Here is a 20545-nt window from a genome sequence, read left to right as displayed (position 1 = left end):
GTAATTACAGAGTAATTCCAACTCGCTTTTATTCAAATAGATTTTTTTTTTTACATCATTGATCTAGCGTGCCGAATAGCGTGCTGGGACTGATGCTGTTTACCTACTCGTCCAAACCGCCCCTTATTCTGCTTATATCAATAATACATTGCAAAAAGCTCTAAATATGTAAAAAAAAAAAAATCAGTTTCCTTGCCAGACAAGGAAACTCAAGGCATCCTAGGGAGATAATGAGCCGAAGTCATTTTGACCTGAGTTCAAGATGACAAGCTCATATGATGCTAAGCATGCTTGCAGATAATACACAGACTTCACTGGTGACTGCTGTCTCTCTTTCACACACACACACACACGCGCACACACACGCACGCACGCACACACACACACACATACACACACACAGTGACACACACACACACACACACACACACACACACACAGCTCTGAACTAAAAGTTGCCGATACTTGATTAAAGGGAAAAAAACATTGCACTGGGTGGGTTTAACTCGAAACAAGTTGTCAAAACTTAATTCCACCTTAGCTTTGCCATATTTGCATACGTTTGTTTTAAAGTTGTCTCTCAAGTCCCCGCACCCTTAGTTACCATACAGACATAGATAGATAGATAGATAGATAGATAGATAGATACAACGCCAACAATACGGAAAAACAAAAAGACACGCAAGCAGACGTACAGACAGATATACCAAGCAAGACCAAACAAAACCAGGCCAGATAACTTTATTGTTCGTGAAGAAATGCGTTACCCAGTCTAGTTATAATGTTTAAACCAAGAAACACCGGTTCACTAAAAGAAATAGCAGTACCTCATTAAACTTTTTCGCACACACACACACACACACACACACACACACACACACACACGCACACACTCATTTATCCAAGATTAAAATATTTGGCTATTTGAGACAGACCCTCTATGTATGGACTTGAATTCGAGGATGTATTACTGCTATAGTTTCATATACGTGTTTTCTTCTTAATGAAGACTTTGGCTTGAATTTATGTAGCTTCCTCCACTTGCTCGTTTGCTTCAAGAGCTGATGGAGTGACTGAGGGCTTTAGTAATATATAGCGTTCAAGACATGCATAGTGTACATTATTGCTTAAGTTGGGAGATGTATTGAATGGGTATTGCAATCACCGTACCAAGACAAGAGCTTTGGGAAGCATCACAGAGATCAGTGGACAACGGCAGTCCACTAGCGGAGAACCTGCACGAGCCTTGAAGGAAGAGTATGGAAAGCCGTTTGGCTCATAACTATTACAGCTGTAATTTAAAATAAATACAGCTGTATTTAATGATAAATACAGCTGTATTTAATCATAAATACAGCTGTATTTAAAAATAATTACACCTGTATTTAAAAATATATACAGCTGTATTTATTATTAAATACAGGTGTAATTATTTTTAAATACAGCTGCATTTAAAAATAAATACAGCTGTATTTAAAAATAATTACACCTGTATTTAATAGTAAATACAGCTGTATTTAAAAATAAATACACCTGTAATTATTTTTAGATACAGGTGTAATTATTTTTAAATACAGCTGTATTTATTTTTAAATGCAGCTGCATTTAATAAATGCGGCTGAAATAAATTAGAACTTGAATCGGAAAATGTACGACATGCAAAGCGACAATCTCGTGGAGATACTACTTCCGGTGACGCCACTGGATCAGACCCGCCATTGCGACGTCAATTTGTTGCAGTCTGGTAATGAGCCAGAAGAAGTTTTAAGAAGGTAAGCAACGTTTTGTTTGCTTGTTCATTTGTGACTTAATGGAAGAAACAATGCGTGATCTTTGAAACACGGGTACCGGGTCCCGGTTTGATAACCACTGGCAGTGGCAATCAAAGATGGCGTGTAAAACTAAAAGCAACTTTCTGTGTTTTGGAGTTCATTAAATGTTGGGATGAATATGTCAGGTTTGAGGATGCACATTTCTGTAGGTTCATCTCGGTATTCCACCCCCTCGGCTTTCTGTTGTAAATATTAAGCTGAGCACGGTGATCGAATGTGGAAGCTACGTTTGGTCAAAGGTCACAGAAGATTTGCGTCGTGCAGCGAAGGAAAGAATCGCGATCTTGTTTCCGAATCGGTACCTCTTTGTTTTTCATTAAACCTGTCATTCTGCTTGCTCGGCTTTGTTAGATGTTTGCATATCGTGTTGCTATTTTCTTTGCTTTTATTATTGTTTCTTACTTGTGCTTCGTTTATCGATACAACGCAAGTAATAAAAGTGTTTGGCAATTTTCAGGGAAAATGGAATGCTACTTGTAAACTGTACAACGCATGGTGTATTCCAGGATATCTGATCAAGAGTTGGATGCGTTGGTGGAACCAATTACTGCTTCCAACAAGCTTACTGGGTCCTTAATGATACAAGCTCGTCTGAAAGGACAGGGGACAGTACTTCAGGTAACTCTTCTGTGCTGAATATTAGAATAGTAAAGCTTCAAAAAGGAATTTTAAACTGTTGAAAAACAACTGAGAAATGGACCAATGTTTCACAGTCACAGATTCTGATTTTAAAGTTAAGTAATACCGTTTTTATATTTAGTCAAGTTTTGACTAAATATTTTAACGTAGAGGGGGGAATTGAGACGAGGGTCGTGGTGTATGTGTGTGTGTGTGTGTGTCTGTCTGTCTGTCTGTGTGTGTGTTTCGATCCATCATACAACGCCGCAGCTATGGAGGTCAATGCGTTGCTTCGGCAGGGCACTGTGGACTCCCCTAGAGTTGTATTTTGGGACCATGATTTTATGTTTTCCGCTGGAAAACAGTTTACGTTACCTGAATTTGCAGCGTCATTTCCTGGGTGATGGTGTGCATCTAGCAAACGTATATTCCCAAGCTTGGGACCTGTTGGCGTAACATATCAAGATCAAGAAGATCAAGCAACGTCAGGACAGGCCAGGTTGTACAAGTCCCTTCGTCAGGCGATAAACACAGTCGGTTTTTGTGTGATTAAATAATGTTGTAGCCGGGTCAGGTTGCATTGTGCGTTTTGACTGATCAGCTTACAAAGCACGGGTATAGGAACAGGGAATCTTCAAATTGTTTACATTTTCTTTCTTGTTTGATGCGGGTGGGTGGCATAAATCGACGGCTCTAAATGGGGTCAACCAGATCGGTAGATGGGAAGTAACTCGAGTTTATGACAGGCTCGTTGTGGATGATGTCCCTTGTCTAAAAACCAGTTCAAGGTGGATCCGGAATGGTTCTTCGATCAACACGATTGTTGAGTGTTCTGTCAAATCAAGATATCGTGACATGTTTCAACAGTATGTTTCTGTGTTGGTGGATAGTATGGATCAGTGTTTTTCCAGAGTACTTGGAAATAATTTTCAGGTGAGATTCTGATGAACATGTTGGTGTTACGATGCCTTTTCATGTGAGCGTTTGTCAATTCAGAGAATCAGAATATTTGTTCCTGTGGAGGTACTGTATCAGTGTATGTCAATTACCTCGGGTGTTTGTCATTTCAGTGAATCAGGAAATATTGGTTCCTGTGGAAGTACTGTTTTGTCAATCACCTGTTATTTTGCCTAGGAGATTCCAAATTTATTTTGATTGTGGTACTGTGGGCTAGGTAATATTTCATGTGGAGGTACTGTTGTCACTTGTGTTGGCTGGTGCCTCACAGATTACAAACACTATTTTGGTTAAAGTACATGTACCGTGGGCTAGGTAATATTTCATGGTGGGGCTGATTTTTCAGAGAATCAGAAAACATGGTTCGCTGTTGTTCTTTTTGTCAAATTAAGCTATAGGGCCTCAGAGATTCCAACATTAGTTAGTATGTGGATTTGTTAGCCAGGTATTATGTTGGTGTGTGACAGTTCAGAGAACCATGATGTAATTTCCTGTTGGTGTTCTGTTTGTCATAAATGTATTGAGCCTCAGAGATTCCAAACTCGTTTGGTGGGGGTACTGGGTGCCAGGATTTGAGTTTGACACAGAAAACACAATTGGTTTGAAGTACTTTGGGCCAGATTTTAATCAATTTCTTTGGTTTGTATTTCAGACTCCCAAAATCTGGTGACAACTTCAGAAGTATGGGATATTAAACACCTTTTACAGGCTGAACAGTGAAGGAGTTGTTAACTCCTGCAAGGAGCAGCAGACAAGTTCAAGGCTTATGTGTAATTCTCAGTAATCTGACAAATAAGGCTGTGTTCACATATCCTGTTTTTTATGCACAGGAATATGCCTCCCAGGAGGGCAGCGTCAAGGCGGGTAGCCGAAGTGACCCGAGCCGCTGCAGGTCGGCCGAGGGCCAGCAACCAGACAGCCTCGCAGCGACAACCCGGTGGGTTTGAGTCAGCCACAGCAGGAGGGGAAGAAAGCGCCACTGCTTTGGCCGCGGTATTGGCAGAACTACGCAGGCTGGGGGAGCGGCAAGAGACCTGCCAAGTGGCCATTGTCTCGCTCCAGAAAGACAACCAACGTCTGCAAGAAGCTGTTTCGGGTGATCGTGAGGCCATCGCCTCAACATCGGGATCGATGACAACCGGTACCAGCAATTCTACCCTGTCTGGCTCGGTTGCCAACCTGGTCAACACAATCACAGGTGAGGCGGCAACCCAATTGGTGCCTGTTGTTTTGTTCGTCGAGGATAAAGTTAAACGCAGGATCTGGGGCCCGGGGCGTCAATCCACAATGACAACTGAAAAGTTTCAAATGGAAGCGTGTCAATGTTAATTGTAATTCAATCTGACAATGATCTCTTTCCTGCGTTCATGCGGTTGCAAACAGACCAGAATTGGTTCTGTTCTGTTCACATAGTACTTTGAGTTCACTTACATGCAAGGGTGATGCACAGTATTCCTATGGAGAGAACTTCATCTTTAAGTGTACTTCGATTAACTGAAGATATTCAATTGTTTACTTCAATGTGGGAGGTGTGCAATGTGTAAATACACATCAACTCAGTCAGTAAGATTTATGTGCTGGTGTATGATGCAGAGCTGTCAGCCCCTATGAAGCTTCATGTGTAGCAATCTTGAATTTATAGTGTAGCAAATGGTGTTTATCTTTAAGTATTGCATCATCTTATAATCCACTGCACCTACATGTTTATATGTCAAGACACAAATGTTGCAATAACTGTGTTCAGACAAGAAAACAGCAGCAGGAACAAATGAACATTGTAGAGTGTCTGTATAACGAAGTAGCATTTTCTGTTTTACAAGTAGCATGCTACATCGAAAGCGTAATAGTCTGCAGCTCTAATTGGGCCACTAATGCGACATGGTGCTTTTGGATTCCACAAGTTATTTTGCATGTTGTTTTTAAGGCAAATATGTCAGAAGCTCCTAAAGAACTTTAGTGGGTAAGCCTGTGACATTGTTGTCCACATAGAGAATACTATATGGTTTCCTATGAAATACCAGTTTTACTCAAGTTGTGCTTTTAAATATTAAACTGCGAACAATATTTCAAAACACTAGTGTAAAACTGGTATCAAACAGGAAGCCATGTAGTATTCTGTTTATCCTACATACAGGGTTCGTACAGGTCATGGAAAGTCATGGAATTTGATTTTTAATTTTCCAGACCTGGAAAGTCATGGAATTTCAATTCAAGTCATGGAATTTCAATTCAAGTCATGGAATTTAACATAAATAAGAAAGAAAAAAAAATAACCTTTAGCACGCCAGCTTTCTTTCGAGTTGTTTCTTGACAACAAAAAGTATGCGGAATTGGAACGAATTACCAAGGAAGATCTTCGCAATGAACTGTGTATCGCGGTGAAAAAAATGACAGTTCGTCAAGTCACAGTGTTAGTGACGGTTATGAAACGGAATTTACGAAAGTGCAGATGGATACAAACAGTGGCTGGTCCAGTTTAGTGAAATGACAGGACCAGCAAACATTACCGATAATCTGACTGCGTAGCAAATGCTTGACTTGCTTGTCAAAGAGACACTGCGTAGAAACTGACTCAAATTCAGTGCAAAGCAAGCCAGTGTCAAAACTGGCAGTGACAAGATGTAAAAAGTTTGCGTGTTCGGAAATGGCGACCTGTGGATCTAGTCATGGAAAATGTTATTGAGGCTCATGGGAAAGTCATGGAATTTTGTTTCTAAAAACCAGTGGGGACCCTGTACATACTGTTGCATGTTCATTGCTGTAAATGTCCCTTTGTCGAAGCGCCCAGATTGAAGAAGCTTAAAAATTGAACCTGGATCTCTCCGAATGCCTCGTGTAATCTTTTATGTCAAAGCAAGGAAATGTCACTGGTGTGGTGTTTACGTTCTTAAAATTCTTCCGAGTGTTCAAAGAAGGACGCTTGTTTCGGTATTGGAGGCAGTGAAAAATCAGGTCCTTGTCAGACAAGACCTCTTTACACATGCAATGTAGAGTGAATGGTATTGTTATGACATGAGTGGTATGTCACGTTAGTGTAATAAGTTGTATTCTTACACGCTCCACAAAGGCACAGAGTACGGGGAGCCATCCCGCGGGTTGATCCTGGTGGAGTAGCTGTCAGAGCTTTGGCGTTGAGGCCCACGAGACGTCGTCTGTACCAAGTATCAGGACCAAACGCTCTCTGGCATCTAGACGGATACCACAAGTTGATATCGTGAGTACAGCTACAAATACATACACTGGGCACAAAAAAATCCTTTTTGACTCACATGCGAAGCAAAAGTGAGTCTATGTACTCACCCGAGTCGTCCGGACGTCCGTCCGTCCGGACGTCCGTCCGGAAAACTTTAACGTTGGATATTTCTTGGACACTATTCAGTCTATCAGTACCAAATTTGGCAAGATGGTGTATGATGACAAGGCCCCAAAAAACATACATAGCATCTTGACCTTGCTTCAAGGTCAAGGTCGCAGGGGCCATAAATGTTGCCTAAAAAACAGCTATTTTTCACATTTTTCACATTTTCTCTGAAGTTTTTGAGATTCAATACCTCACCTATATATGATATATAGGGCAAAGTAAGCCCCATCCTTTGATACCAGTTTGGTTTGCCTTGCTTCAAGGTCAAGGTCACAGGAGCTCTTCAAAGTTGGATTGTATACATATTTTGAAGTGACCTTGACCCTGAACTATGGAAGATAACTGTTTCAAACTAAAAAATTATGTGGGGCACATGTTATGCTTTCATCATGAGACACATTTGGTCACATATGATCAAGGTCAAGGTCACTTTGACCCTTATGAAATGTGACCAAAATAAGGTAGTGAACCACTAAAAGTGACCATATCTCATGGTAGAAAGAGCCAATAAGCACCATTGTACTTCCTATGTCTTGAATTAACAGCTTTGTGTTGCATGACCTTGGATGACCTTGACCTTGGGTCAAGGTCACATGTATTTTGGTAGGAAAAATGTGTAAAGCATGTGAGTCGTATGGGCTTTGCCCTTCTTGTTAAAAATTTGGTGAATGTTGAGTGTGTCCGGTGGTGGGGAGGATGTTGGGGGTTGTGCCAGTTTGAACATGGAATTTGAGTGGATTGATACAGGTGGCATAAGGGTGATAAGGAATTCTCTTATTTTATGACGCTGGAATCTTTCTTTTAAGACCTACATAACCCTGAGATAATAAGGTCTTATAATGGGGGTAAACTTACAGAGGTTATGAGCAGAATATCTTAGAGAACAGCATACCTGCCAATTGCTACGATTTTGGCGCAGCATGCTCCGATTTTGCAGGAATTGCTACGCTGCTACTCTAAGCCCTGAGCTGCTACGCTAAAAAAAAAAAAATGACAAGCGTGCAAAATGTTCACTTATTGCTTGACAATCAACAATGAACATTGCATAACTAGTCGAGTACCGATGGCTGGGAACCACTCCGTTATGACTCGATATTGTCCACGTGACTTGCTTAGCAAATCGTGAATTTTATTGCAAGCATTCGCATTTCCGGTGACTCTATGCGCCAATTGTGAATTTGATTAGAATATGCAATGCACTTGTTAAGTTGTAAGCTGTGCACAGTGACGGTGTTAGAAGTGGAAACTGGAGGGAGACAGGATAAAAACGGGGAAACGTAAGGGTGGTGAAGATTATGGTGCAAGTTCCACACCGATGCGGGCAAATCATTTTCAACGATTTTTGCCGAAGAATTCGACAGACTTTGCGTGTATAGGTAATAATACCTGCTATTCCGACTTGGTTGTGTGACAGACGTTTTCTTCCACACGAGATTACGTTGATTGTCTAAATCTACTTTTTGACGGAAGTGGCCGAACAACTGTGAATGACGTCTCGTTATATGGGAATGACGTCACAGTCATCGTCACAGTCTGTATCTTTTGAAGCATCTCATTCTTCATGACGTCTTTCTGTGTCTGCATCCGCAAAATGTTTGTTCATTCCGGAATCTTTGTCATCTATGTTCAGAACTCTGTCCTTATAGTGTCAGACAAACAGGCCTCCTGAGCGAACCACTTTCCAAGGGAAGTTAAATTCGCGTATGGAAACAGTACTGTCGTCTGGGGTGCCGTTTTCAGTATTCTGAGCGTTGAAGAATCTGTAAAGAGAAGAAACGATAACAGCAGGAGAAATAAAAGTCGTGTGTGCATTTTATGTTTTTTTGGAGTGACGATTTTGAGTTTGAATCCGTTCTTGCCATGCTCCTAAAGCGTGTAACATACAATCTTGCATACGTTTGCTTTAGTAGTGGCAAAGAAGGAAAGCGTGTGACATTGAACTATGTTTAGACGGTTGTAATGTCGTAGAGCTCTCAGAATCTTACAAACGTTTTTGATGGCATTTTAAATGCGGGCTTGCGATTCAAATTTAAGATTATGCGAGTGCTACGCTTATAAACACCAATTGCAACTCTGACATTTGGTGAAAGTTCCAAAATGCTACTCTTTGGGCTTCACAGGGGTTGGCAGCTATGAAACAGGGTCTTGAAAATGTCTTGTTTGGGATCGTAAAAGGAAGGGCGTCTTCTAAGGGGTAGGTGGGTAACGAAGGTGAGTCGTGTGCAAGTATTTTCTTTTCTTTTCTTTTTATTTTGTCATTTTCTGGATATGTAATGAAAGACTGGTCCATTGATGATTTCCCCACGGAATACAAAACATATTCTGGTTATACCTTACCATTTCTACTGGGTGGTTATTTAAATTTGGTTGCTTGGTGTTTTTTTTAACAATAAACACCCCTTCAAGTTAACAGAGAAATAAGCAGAGGGGGGAATACTTTTCGGTGAATACCAAGCTACCTAGTCCTAACAAATAACCACCCAGCAACCAGTCTGAATCCTCGATAGCTCATAGGTTGAGAAACCACACTGTGTGGTCACTGCTTGGTGACTGAAAAGTTCTGAATGCTCAAATATTCGAAAGAGGAAAGAGCTCATACATACTCAACTGCATTTACACTATTCATTTCAGGTTTCAACACACAGAATCCAATATAAGATCCATAAGTTTGGTTGTTTTCTAAATCAAAATCTACGTTGTACCAGACACAAGGTCTCAAGGCAAGTAACTCTCATATTTTGTGTAGAAAATAGAGTTGTTCCCATTTTGCATTTGTACAAATAAAAAGACAGTAATCTGTAGGTCAATTATATTTCACTTCATAAATAGAACTTTTTTTCCCGAGATACTTAAACATGAAAAGAACGCAAAAATATTTGCCTTATCGTCTTAGCAGAACAACTATGTACTTTATTTTATTCGAAATTAAATTAACTGCTATAAAGAGTTTGCAGAATTGCGCAATTTTCACAGAACTCTTCAACCATGGATTAATCACATGCTTGTGCAGGTAGACTGGCTGAGTGAATAATACTTGATCAAAATAATTATGTGTGCTGTGGGCAGGCTGTCTGTCTGTCCAAGGACAAAAAATGTAACGTTGAGCTGTTATCTCAGAAGTTTATACAGCTAGACCTCTGAAACTTTGCACACTTTTAGGGTTTGATGATTTCACGAAGTGACCGCAGTTTCGTTGACCCTCATCAAATTTTGGGGTCACAGCGGGGTCATGTTCGTTTAATAAAAACTTAACGTTGATGTTATCTCAGATGTGTTTTTAGCTAGAGCTTTAACCCTTAGGCTGGTTGTCGCGACATATGTCGCGCTACTTTACGTATGCTGTCACCTGGTTGTCACGACATATGTCGCGCTATTGGCTCAGTCTGTTTGGTCGGTTCCGATTACCTCCCATTGATGCGAAAACCTATATGACTGTTTTTTGTTATGTTTCTCTCTGTTAATTCACCAGTGGCTATGTAACATGTGTTACAGAATTGCACCGGTGTAAGGGTTAATAGTACGCACACTTCTAGGTTTTGATAATGTACCAACTTGACATAAGATTGTGGGCGGGGATGTAGCTCAGTCGGTAGCGCGCTAGATTTGTATCCAGTTGCCTGCTGTCAGCGTGAGTTCGTCCCCACGTTCGGCGGGAGATTTATTTCTCGGAGTCAACTTTGTGTGCAGACTCTCCTCGGTGTCCGAACACCCCCGTGTGTACACACAAGCACAAGACCAAGTGCGCACGAAAAAGATCCTGTAATCCATGTCAGAGTTCGGTGGGTTATAGAAACAAGAAAATACCCAGCATGCTTCCTCCGAAAGCGGCGTATGGCTGCCTAAATGGTGGGGTAAAAACGGTCATACACGTAAAATTCCACTCGTGCAAACCACGAGTGCACGTGGGAGTTTCAGCCCACGAACGCATAAGAAGAAGAAGACGACATAAGGTTGATTGACCTTCGTCACAGCCCACTTCGTCAACATCACGGGCCAAAGAACAGGCCTGGGAATGATACGCCTTTCGTCGTATTTACGACGAAGTCCTTTTCTAATTGTGTAAGAAAAGAGCCTCCGTGTGCCCTTAAAAATGCTTAAAACGCAACATTTTCCCGTCAGTACGCCCAAACCACTTTTACTCATTCCCAGGCCTGAAAGAATCTAGACACAGCCATCGTCGAACGCTGAAGAAGAAGAAGATTGACCTTCGTCAAGTTTTGGGGTCACAGGGGGTCATGTTCGAATCAAAATATCTTAACATTGATGTTATCTCAGGTGTTTTTGAAGCTTGAGCTTTGAAACTTTGAACACTTGAAGGATTTGATCATCTACCTACGTGACCCTAGTTTGGTTGATCCCTGTCACATTTTGGGGTCACAGTGGGGTCAAGTTTGTAAAAGCTTTACATTGCGGTTTTCTCAGTTATTTTTTATTAAATTTCACTGAATTGTATGTGTTATTAACCAGCAGACATTACCAAAATTTTGCTTATTTTTATCAAATTTTAGAGTCCCAGCAGTTAGTGGAATCCTCCTTTTAAGACCTACAAGACCCTTAAGGCTTATGGACATGACGAAGAAAAGTCATATAAAGCAATTGCTTTTCTTGATTTATTTCTTTGCAAAATTGAAGAAAGGTGGATTAAATGGGTTACACACCTTTTCTCAATGATATATATTAAAAATAATGGTCTTGATTCTCGGTCATGAAAAAGCACTTTGACCATTACTTTTTAATATTTACTGAGCATGTTACCTGTACTTATTTCCCAATAACTCTTTAATCAGAATTTGTGTGGTGAAATCACATATGGAAACGGATCTCTGTTTGTTATATTGCAGGTGGAAAATGGTGATTCATGGGGCAATCGATGGCTTTAGCCGGGCCACTACCTTCCTCCATGCCACCGAAACAACAGGTCAGAGACCGTTCGGGATCTGTTTTTGGGTGGAACCCAACGCTTTGGACTCCCGTCAAGAGTCCGCATGGACCATGGTGGCGAGAATCTGGATGTCGTCGCCCTCATGAATGAACACAGGGGAGAAGGGAGAGGCAGTGCGATGCAAGGCCGCAGTGACCATAACCAAAGGATCGAGCGTCTCTGGCTCGACGTCTGGAAAGATGTGGTGAACCCTTACCATGACCTGTTTACTGCAATGGGAACACCACAGGCAGAAGGTGGTCTGGGGATACTGAACATGGACAATCCCATTCACTTGTGGGCCCTCCACTATGTTTTTCTGCCCAGGCTGAACCGGTCCCTACAGTGGATTGTGGAACAGAAGAACCACCAACCCCTGAGGACAGAGCGCAACAGAACTCCCCTGCAGCTCTTCTTCAGGGGGATGCTGGAGAGACGAGCCAGCACATCCACAGCAGTACAGGACTTCTGGAAAGGGAGAAGCCTTCAATCGATAATCGAGGACCATCCTTTGCCAGACAGTCGTTAGGATGTGCCTGCCACGGCTTGCCCCCTCTCTGAGGAACAGCTCGTGCAACTAACGGAGCGCATTGACCCTCGGAGTGGGCCACCCACCGATCAACATGGTCAGATGTTGTTCTCCAGTTCGTTGCCAACATGCTCGAGTAAAAAAAAAGTTAGCTTGTGGACACCCCAAACCTGAAGTGTATAGCAGACCTGTGAACCCATACGATTTTGCCATATTTTGTACGCTTGATTGTCCAGACTACAAGCAGATTGGTCAGTGGAATCACAAGAAAAATTCATTGTCTACTTTTATTTACAAGCGCATTCCAAAGCCGATCCAGTGTTTTGACACATGATTACTGCTTTTGTCAATGAAAGAAGCATTCGTTTTAAATTGTAAACTTATTAGGCTACTTGCCCTATCCGCTCTAGCCACGTAATCGTGCAATAAATCTGCAATATCTTGCATGGCGTTGGGAGGTGTGCCTCAATTTGCGGGTTTGCTTTGAGACCTCAGAGTAAGGATGTGTCTGGGTGCAGACACTTCGCCTTCAAAAAAGTTAATTTGCACTGAGCAGCATTGGGCTGCAACAATGAAAGCCTCAAAAACAATCATAAAGTTTGTTCAAAGTACCAAGCATGGTAGAAGGTATAAGCAACTGTTTTTTTCAAATTGGTTTAAATCTGCGCTCTAATTCTAAACCAATCTTTGTAAAGTGGAAAGTCATTCAAATAAAGCGAAATTATGTCCGCTGTGTATTTTATTATTTTTAAACACAGGTACTGCACCACGAAAACAATATTGCTAAAAAAAAAAAAAAAATATGTACACTTTGTGAAAGAAAGTTGTAAAGAAAGTTTTACACAATGATTTGCCATTAGGTTACCTGTTTAATTGCACCAAACAGACATGGGATTCTTCCGTAAAATTACGGAATTCCGTAAATTTTTAGGCTCCAGGGATCATTCTTGAGATTCGTGCAAATCCGCTGAGAAAATGTTGGGGTATATGTAGGTAAAGACCCAAGTTTTTCGGCCGGTCCGCTGATCGCGACGCTCCATTCCATACTATTCTTGAACGGTTGGTTCCTAAAACGGTCAGACTGTTGCTGGTCGATCCGTATGGGAACGCGCTCTGTGTCTTTGTCTCCTACAGTCACCGTTTCAACGTAGCTATCGGGGATTCAGTATAAGCTAAAGCATACCGTATGAGAATGATTCGGCGCCATTTTTACATCGCTTCGAGCCACTTGCCAAAATGATGAGGAAGCTAAAGCGAGACGAAACCGTTCTATCCCGGGAAATTGACCAGCAGAAGTACAAGAAAAATCTCTGGAGATTCGACTGGCTCGATGAAGTTGTATCATTGAGCTGGAAATACGAGAAAGGCCAGAAGACACAAGACGTGAAACTGAAAGTTGGCGATGCTTTTGCTAAAATCAACTTGCCGGGAAAAACTTAGTGCACTTTGTGCAACGATGTTAATGTTATCAACTACGGTTCCAATGGAAAGACTGCCCTCAAAAGCCACTTGAAAAGCAACAAGCACCTGACTATCCTGAAAACCCAGTCGTGTAATCAGTCACTGGGGTCGTTTGGCACCGACGAGGTAAGAACATTGAAACCACACCGTCACACGCCACCACCCCCCCCCATCCCCGCCTCTCTCTCTCTCTCTCTCTCCCTCTCTCTTTCTCCTCCTTATTTTGAGTCTTAGCGTAAAATTAATTTGAGAAACATGGAAAGGGAGGGGGGGGCTATGATTAAGCTGAAATATGCATTTCAGGGCCATTTTTGTGTGTCTAAAATACTAAAAACCTTCAGCTTCTGGGGGCTTTGCCCCCAGACCCCGACCAGGGGCGTTGCCCCTGGACCCTACTTTTTTTTTCCTTAATTATCACTTTTTCTGAATCCCATGTCTGACCAAATTTCTTTTGATGTATCTATAGTATAGATTTATAAAGTTGAAAATTGCTGAAAGTTTTTAAAACAGACTATTGTTTTTGAAAAAGACCTTAGTGTATTTTTAGGTTTATTGATGCTAGATATATTTATATATATATATATATATATATATATATATATATGGCTTGCCCAATCCAACGTATAAAGGAACTCATTGTTATTCAGCCATTAACCTTCGCCGGCACTCGTTATCGACTACACACGGACGCATTCGTGGGGCCGTGCAGACCCATGCTTCTCAAAGAAGGAAAAATGTGCATATCCTTCCGTGGCACTCGTGGGGCCGTGCAGACCCATGCTTCTCAAAGAAAGAAAAATATGCATATCCTTCCGTGGCACTCGTGGGTCCGTGCGGACACAGAAGGGTGTTTGATGCAAATATCTCTTAAACGAGTTGGAATTTTTTAATGAGCTTTTAGAAATGCCTCAGACACCTAAAAAGCTATCATCTCCTAAAAGCTCATTAAATTTCAGTGATAATTAATTAATTAATTAATGGTCAAATTTAGACTGCACACGGTATTTGGTAAAATATTATGGGTCTGCATGGCCCCACGAGTGCCACGGAAGGGTTTGCACAATTGTCCTTCTTTGAGAAGTATGGGTCCGCATGGACCCACGAGTGCCTCGGAAGGGTATACACGCTTTTCCTTCTTTGAGAAGTATGGGTCCGCACGTCCCCACGAATGCTTCCGTGTGTAGTCTAAATTTGACCATTAATTAATTAATTAATTAATTAATTATCACTGAAATTTAATGAGCTTTTAGGAGATGAAAGCTTTGTAGGTGTCTGAGGCATTTCTAAAAGCTCATTAAAAAATTCCAACTCGTTTAAGAGATATTTGAGACAATGACAAAAGGTGACGTTTTCATGTCAGTATGTCCCAAATGACATCACCAGTACATTTTTCATTCTATCTAATCTGTTTTCGTTCTATTTTTTCTAATAACATGCGTTAACAATTGATTGCCAACTGGAATGGAAGAGCACAAAAAGTGTAACTTGATATGTAGTTTCTCTAGAGGGAAAAACATCTTCCACTTTCATGTCAGTGTGTCCCATGCAACATACATTTGCCAAACAGCTATGTGTAAGTAGATTATTTGTTAGTGGTATAGAAAATACTGATCAACAATCAAAGTCAGTTTTCACATTCATTTTCTACCTATTTCTTATTTGTTTATTCTTTTGGCAATGGTGAAATGTCAGCAATCGTGTGTCATTCGGGACAGTAGACATGACACCTGACCTTTTGTCACTGTCTCATTTGCAATCAAACACCCTTCTGGGTCCGCACGGACCCACGAGTGCCTCGGAAGGGTATACACGCTTTTCCTTCTTTGAGAAGTATGGGTCCGCACGTCCCCACAAATGCTTCCGTGTGTAGTCTAAATTTGACCATTAATTAATTAATTAATTATCACTGAAATTTAATGAGCTTTTAGGAGATGATAGCTTGTTAGGTGTCTGAGGCATTTCTAAAAGCTCATTAAAAAATTCCAACTCGTTTAAAAGATATTTGCAATCAAACACCCTTCTGGGTCCGCACGGACCCACGAGTGCCGGCGAAGGTTAAAGACATTTTCCGAATTACAATGGTTTAATAGCCAACTTGCACAATACCCCTTTTGAACAGCTCTCTGGTGCGAAAGATAAGGAAGGTTCACTTCCCTACGGGCAAACGTTTTGCTCTCACAAGCACTGGTGTTCTCTGGCTTGTGTAAAAAAACCAAAATAAAATCTCAATCGCCTTACTTTTGTATACAGGACATGCTTGGGTACTTTGAACGAACTAAAGGATTATTCTTGCGGCTATTATTGCCGCAGCCAATAAACCTTTAACGACTTTGTGTGTGTCGGTGTGTGAATGCTCTGATTTGTTTTGCTATTGTGTATTGCCGTGAGCTCTGGCGAGAAGGGGTGATTAATTTATGTTCATTATTATTATGTCTCACTGTGTTTTCACAGCTGTACAGAACAGTGAAAGGGATACTCGTTCAAACTTTGGTATGATGCCATGAGCGCCATAGTTTAACTAGAGTCAAATCAGTTATTTTTCTTTTTATATTCAATGGTGCCTCATTCACCCATATTCATCAGAACATAAGCTTTTTGCAACGTTCATTGAAGGTCAAGGTCCCTTTAAGTTACCTATCAAACCTCATAGTGGTGTTTATTGTTTATGGTTAGTGTTTTCCCCTGGAGCAATTTTTTGATTAGTGCTTTTGTGAACAAGAAACAATTAACAAGTGGCTCTATCCCATTCCCCCCCCCCCCCCCCCCCCCCCCCTTCCACGTGGCGATATAACCTTCGTGGTTGAAAACACCAAAGAAAGAAAGTGTTTTAAACATTTTCAGTTCTCCATTTAGTTTGGTGAAGTAGTGTAGAGCATTTTTTGAACATCAATAATCATGTATGAATTTATTGCATGTTTGTTGCTAGAATATTAATCATTCTTCTGCTGAAGAACTTTGTGCCTGATGAAAGTAAACATTGTGGTCAGTCGCATAGGTACCCCCCGCGGGTTTGGGGGAAGAATTTACCCGATGCTCCCCAGCATGTCGTAAGAGGCGACTAACTGATTCTGTTTCTCCTTTTACCCTTGTTAAGTGTTTCTTGTATAGAATATAGTCAATTTTTGTAAAGATTTTACTCAAGCAGTATGTAAGTGTTATGTCCTTTGTACTGGAAACTTGCATTCTCCCAGTAAGGTAATATATTGTACTACGTTGCAAGCCCCTGGAGCAAATTTTTGATTAAGTGCTTTTGTGAACAAGAAACAATTGACAAGTGGCTCTATCCCATCTCCCCCCGTCGCGATATAACCTTCGTGGTTGAAAACAATGTTAAACACAAAATAAAGAAAGAATAGGCACCCCCTAAAATCAAAGGTGAGTTTTAGATACTAAAATGTGCCAACAATTTTAACAGCACACCCGAGTCCCCTTTTTGACTCACATGCGTAGCAAAAGTGAGTCTATGTACTCACCCGAGTCGTCCGTCCGTCCGTCCGGAAAACTTTAACGTTGGATATTTCTTGGACACTATTCAGTCTATCAGTACCAAATTTGGCAAGATGGTGTATGATGACAAGGCCCCAAAAAACATACATAGCATCTTGACCTTGCTTCAAGGTCAAGGTCGCAGGGGCCATAAATGTTGCCTAAAAAACAGCTATTTTTCACATTTTTCCCATTTTCTCTGAAGTTTTTGAGATTGAATACCTCACCTATATATGATATATAGGGCAAAGTAAGCCCCATCTTTTGATACCAGTTTGGTTTACCTTGCTTCAAGGTCAAGGTCACAGGAGCTCTTCAAAGTTGGATTGTATACATATTTTGAAGTGACCTTGACCCTGAACTATGGAAGATAACTGTTTCAAACTTAAAAATTATGTGGGGCACATGTTATGCTTTCATCATGAGACACATTTGGTCACATATGATCAAGGTCAAGGTCACTTTGACCCTTATGAAATGTGACCAAAATAAGGTAGTGAACCACTAAAAGTGACCATATCTCATGGTAGAAAGAGCCAATAAGCACCATTGTACCTCCTATGTCTTGAATTAACAGCTGTGTTGCATGACCTTGGATGACCTTGACCTTGGGTCAAGGTCACATGTATTTTGGTAGGAAAAATGTGTAAAGCATGCGAGTCGTATGGGCTTTGCCCTTCTTGTTACTTTAGTTGCAAGATCAGTACATGTTCTATCACGGAATTTTGTTTTGTTTTTGTAATTATGTGTATTTAGAGATTTTTCAAACCAAACTATTAATCTTTGAGCTCAGATGTCCTACTTTTTGACGTATTGGTATGTTTATTCAAGGTAAGCTAGACGAATCATTTGTATCAGGAAACTAAAATAAATGAAATTCTGATTTTATGTGAAAAATTGAATCAGTATCACAACAATTTCAAAAATTATTCATATTATGTGCTGGTTAATGACTATTACATTTGCAAGCCAAAGCTCTGTTTGCATTCTGAATTTTGCATGTAAATGTCCCATTTCAAAGATCACCTATATATTTAGGTGTGTGTGTAGTCTTTTTAAGAACATCAATTATATACATTTATTGGATCTTGATTGCTTGAATGTGTATGACACATAATTCTTGTGTATGAATAAATGTGTATGACAAGTTTGAATATTGGATAATACAAATTGTTTGTATGGATTTTGATTCCTGTATGGTGAGGCAATGAACATGTGCGAGTGAGATGTCTATGATGGACAGCAAAATGTAGTTATGGATTCATGGCTGCTAGTCTCATTTCCAGTCATATTAAAAAAAACAAGTTGTTTTTACAAAAACACAAAACATAACTCAAGTTGTCTGCCACAAATACAATTAATTTTAATCAAACAAGTGTCATGCAGAAAATCCACTTTAAATAAGGAAAATCATCACAAAATGGAATGCATACTTTATGTTTATCACATCACAAGACACACTGGTAATACTTGGCAGGTGAGAGTTAACCCATCACACAATGGAATGAATATTTTTATCACATCATTAGACTGGTATTACTTGGCAGTTGAGAGTTAACCTATCACAAAATGGAATGAATACTTAATTTTTATCCCATCATAAGACTGGTAATACTTGGCAGTTGCGAGTTCATCCATCACAAAGTGGAATGAATACTTTAATTTTATCACATCATAAAGAATACATCGGTTCTACTTGGCAGGTGACAGCTGAACAGTTAGCAAAACAGTCACTATTTAATACTGGTTACAGAGACGAGGAATTGAGGCTGAAATTTATAAACTAAACAAGAAAGCTGAAATTGTGTGAGCCGTTTGTTCGTTCATGGGCTGAAACTCCCACGGCTTTTACGTGTATGACCGTTTTTACCCCGCCATTTAGGCAGCCATACGCCGCGTTCGGAGGAAGCATGCTGGGTATTTTCGTGTTTCTATAACCCACCGAACTCTGACATGGATTACAGGATCTTTTTCGTGCGCACTTGGTCTTGTGCTTGCGTGTACACACGGGGGTGTTCGGACACCGAGGAGAGTCTGCACACAAAGTTGACTGTGAGCAATAATAAATCTCTCGCCGAACGTGGGGACGAACTCGCGCTGACAGCGGCCAACAGGACTGAGCTACATCCCCGCCCTTGTGTGAGCAGTGACCTTCACTACAGAGGAGTGTAAAACTATAAAAGGAAAAGCAGTAGACAACGCCAGTTTTGGTTAATTTGGTAAAACATAAAAACAGACTATCGTTACACAGGGCACGAATATCACATTATCATAACTGTTACAAACGCTTTTGAGTTTATTAATTTGTATACCATTATGAGACAGTATAACAAAGTTGTTAGCGTGCAATTGATTTGTTTGTATCCGGTTTATGGTGTATATTGCCAAGTTTTGTATGGGACACTGTAACGCTAGTCCGAGTGCTTTTGATATTTTGCTGGCAACGTGTTATTCGTGTAGTAGGGGGGTTGAACCATTTATTCTGTACATTAGGTAACTGATACCTGATATGATGTGAAGTGCTTAGTTTACTTGATCAATAGTCGAGAGAAATACAATGCTTTACATGTTTTCCATGGACAGCGTTACACGGAACACGAAAAGCAGGCAACATAATGACAAACAGTGGTGCAAAAAAAACAAATAAGAACAGAACACACTCTTGAAACACAACGGCAATTTAAATAATGCAAAACACAAACATCAAATCTTCGAAAGTCTCTCTCTTGCATTTAATAGCAAGTAAGAAATGATGTACGGTACAGGCACCCAAAATAAAGCTTATTTTACTGAGAGAAAAAACCCACACACACCTTGTCTTAATAATTTTAAGATTTCAAAGTTCAACGTTAAACACCCCCCCCCCCCCCCCCTGCAAAAAGCAAAGAAAACAATCAAAACAAAAACAAGGTATGTAAAGGAGTATAGGAAACCGGTTAAATCAGGGTCATGTTTTTTTTTTCCTTTGCAGCATGACCTCAAATAATTCAGTTTGAATACATTTGTGAATTCTCTTCAAAATTGCAGAACAAACATTTTTTCGCAGGGTGTGTACAGAAAGAAACACCAACACCTACGGCTACCAAGCAAAAATAATGCGAAACACAAACATCAAATCTTCGAAAGTCTCTCTCTTGCATTTAATAGCAAGTAAGAAATGATGTACGGTACAGGCACCTAAAATAAAGCTTATTTTACGGAGAGAAAAAAACCACCCACACCTTGTCTTAATAATTTTAAGATTTCAAAGTTCAACGTTAACACCCCCCCCCCCCCCCCCAGGGTGTGTACAGATAGAAACACCAACAGCTACGGCTACCAAGCAGAAACTAATCGCACCATTGAAGGAAAGTTTTTACAATAAATAAAATCCACCCCCT

At 40.5% G+C, this 20545-nt stretch overlaps 1 protein-coding gene across 6 annotated transcripts; it reads left to right on the top strand.

Annotated features, from left to right (window-relative positions):
* The first annotated feature begins 1560 nt into the window (after positions 1-1560).
* On the top strand, positions 1561-18319 carry LOC138954195 (uncharacterized). 6 transcript variants are annotated; one of them, XM_070326097.1, is made up of 5 exons: positions 1561-1772; positions 2339-2450; positions 4238-4605; positions 6475-6621; positions 11610-18319. In XM_070326097.1, the coding sequence occupies exon 5, from the start codon at positions 11754-11756 to the stop codon at positions 12216-12218; it is 465 nt and encodes a 154-aa protein (XP_070182198.1). In that variant the 5' UTR covers positions 1561-1772; positions 2339-2450; positions 4238-4605; positions 6475-6621; positions 11610-11753; the 3' UTR covers positions 12219-18319. The 6 variants fall into 6 exon arrangements, with proteins under 6 accessions (XP_070182198.1, XP_070182197.1, XP_070182195.1 ...); XM_070326096.1 differs by having other exon boundaries at positions 1562-1772; positions 2290-2450; XM_070326094.1 differs by having other exon boundaries at positions 1564-1772; positions 2339-3383.
* Positions 18320-20545: the final 2226 nt, after the last annotated feature.

This window comes from Littorina saxatilis, unplaced genomic scaffold (assembly GCF_037325665.1).
Source record: "Littorina saxatilis isolate snail1 unplaced genomic scaffold, US_GU_Lsax_2.0 scaffold_591, whole genome shotgun sequence".
NCBI lineage: Eukaryota > Metazoa > Mollusca > Gastropoda > Littorinimorpha > Littorinidae > Littorina > Littorina saxatilis.
Note: the sequence above shows the minus strand (reverse complement) of the source record. Positions and strands in the feature narration are given on the sequence as shown.

Coding starts and splice junctions, on each gene's coding strand:
- LOC138954195 (XM_070326094.1), top strand. CDS start 3,250: ATGGTTCTTCGATCAACACGATTGTTGAGTGTTCTGTCAAATCAAGAT. Junction 3,384..4,237: donor TACTTGGAAATAATTTTCAG/GTGAGATTCTGA, acceptor TTTTATGCACAG/GAATATGCCTCCCAGGAGGG. Junction 4,606..6,474: donor CCTGGTCAACACAATCACAG/GTGAGGCGGCAA, acceptor CGCTCCACAAAG/GCACAGAGTACGGGGAGCCA.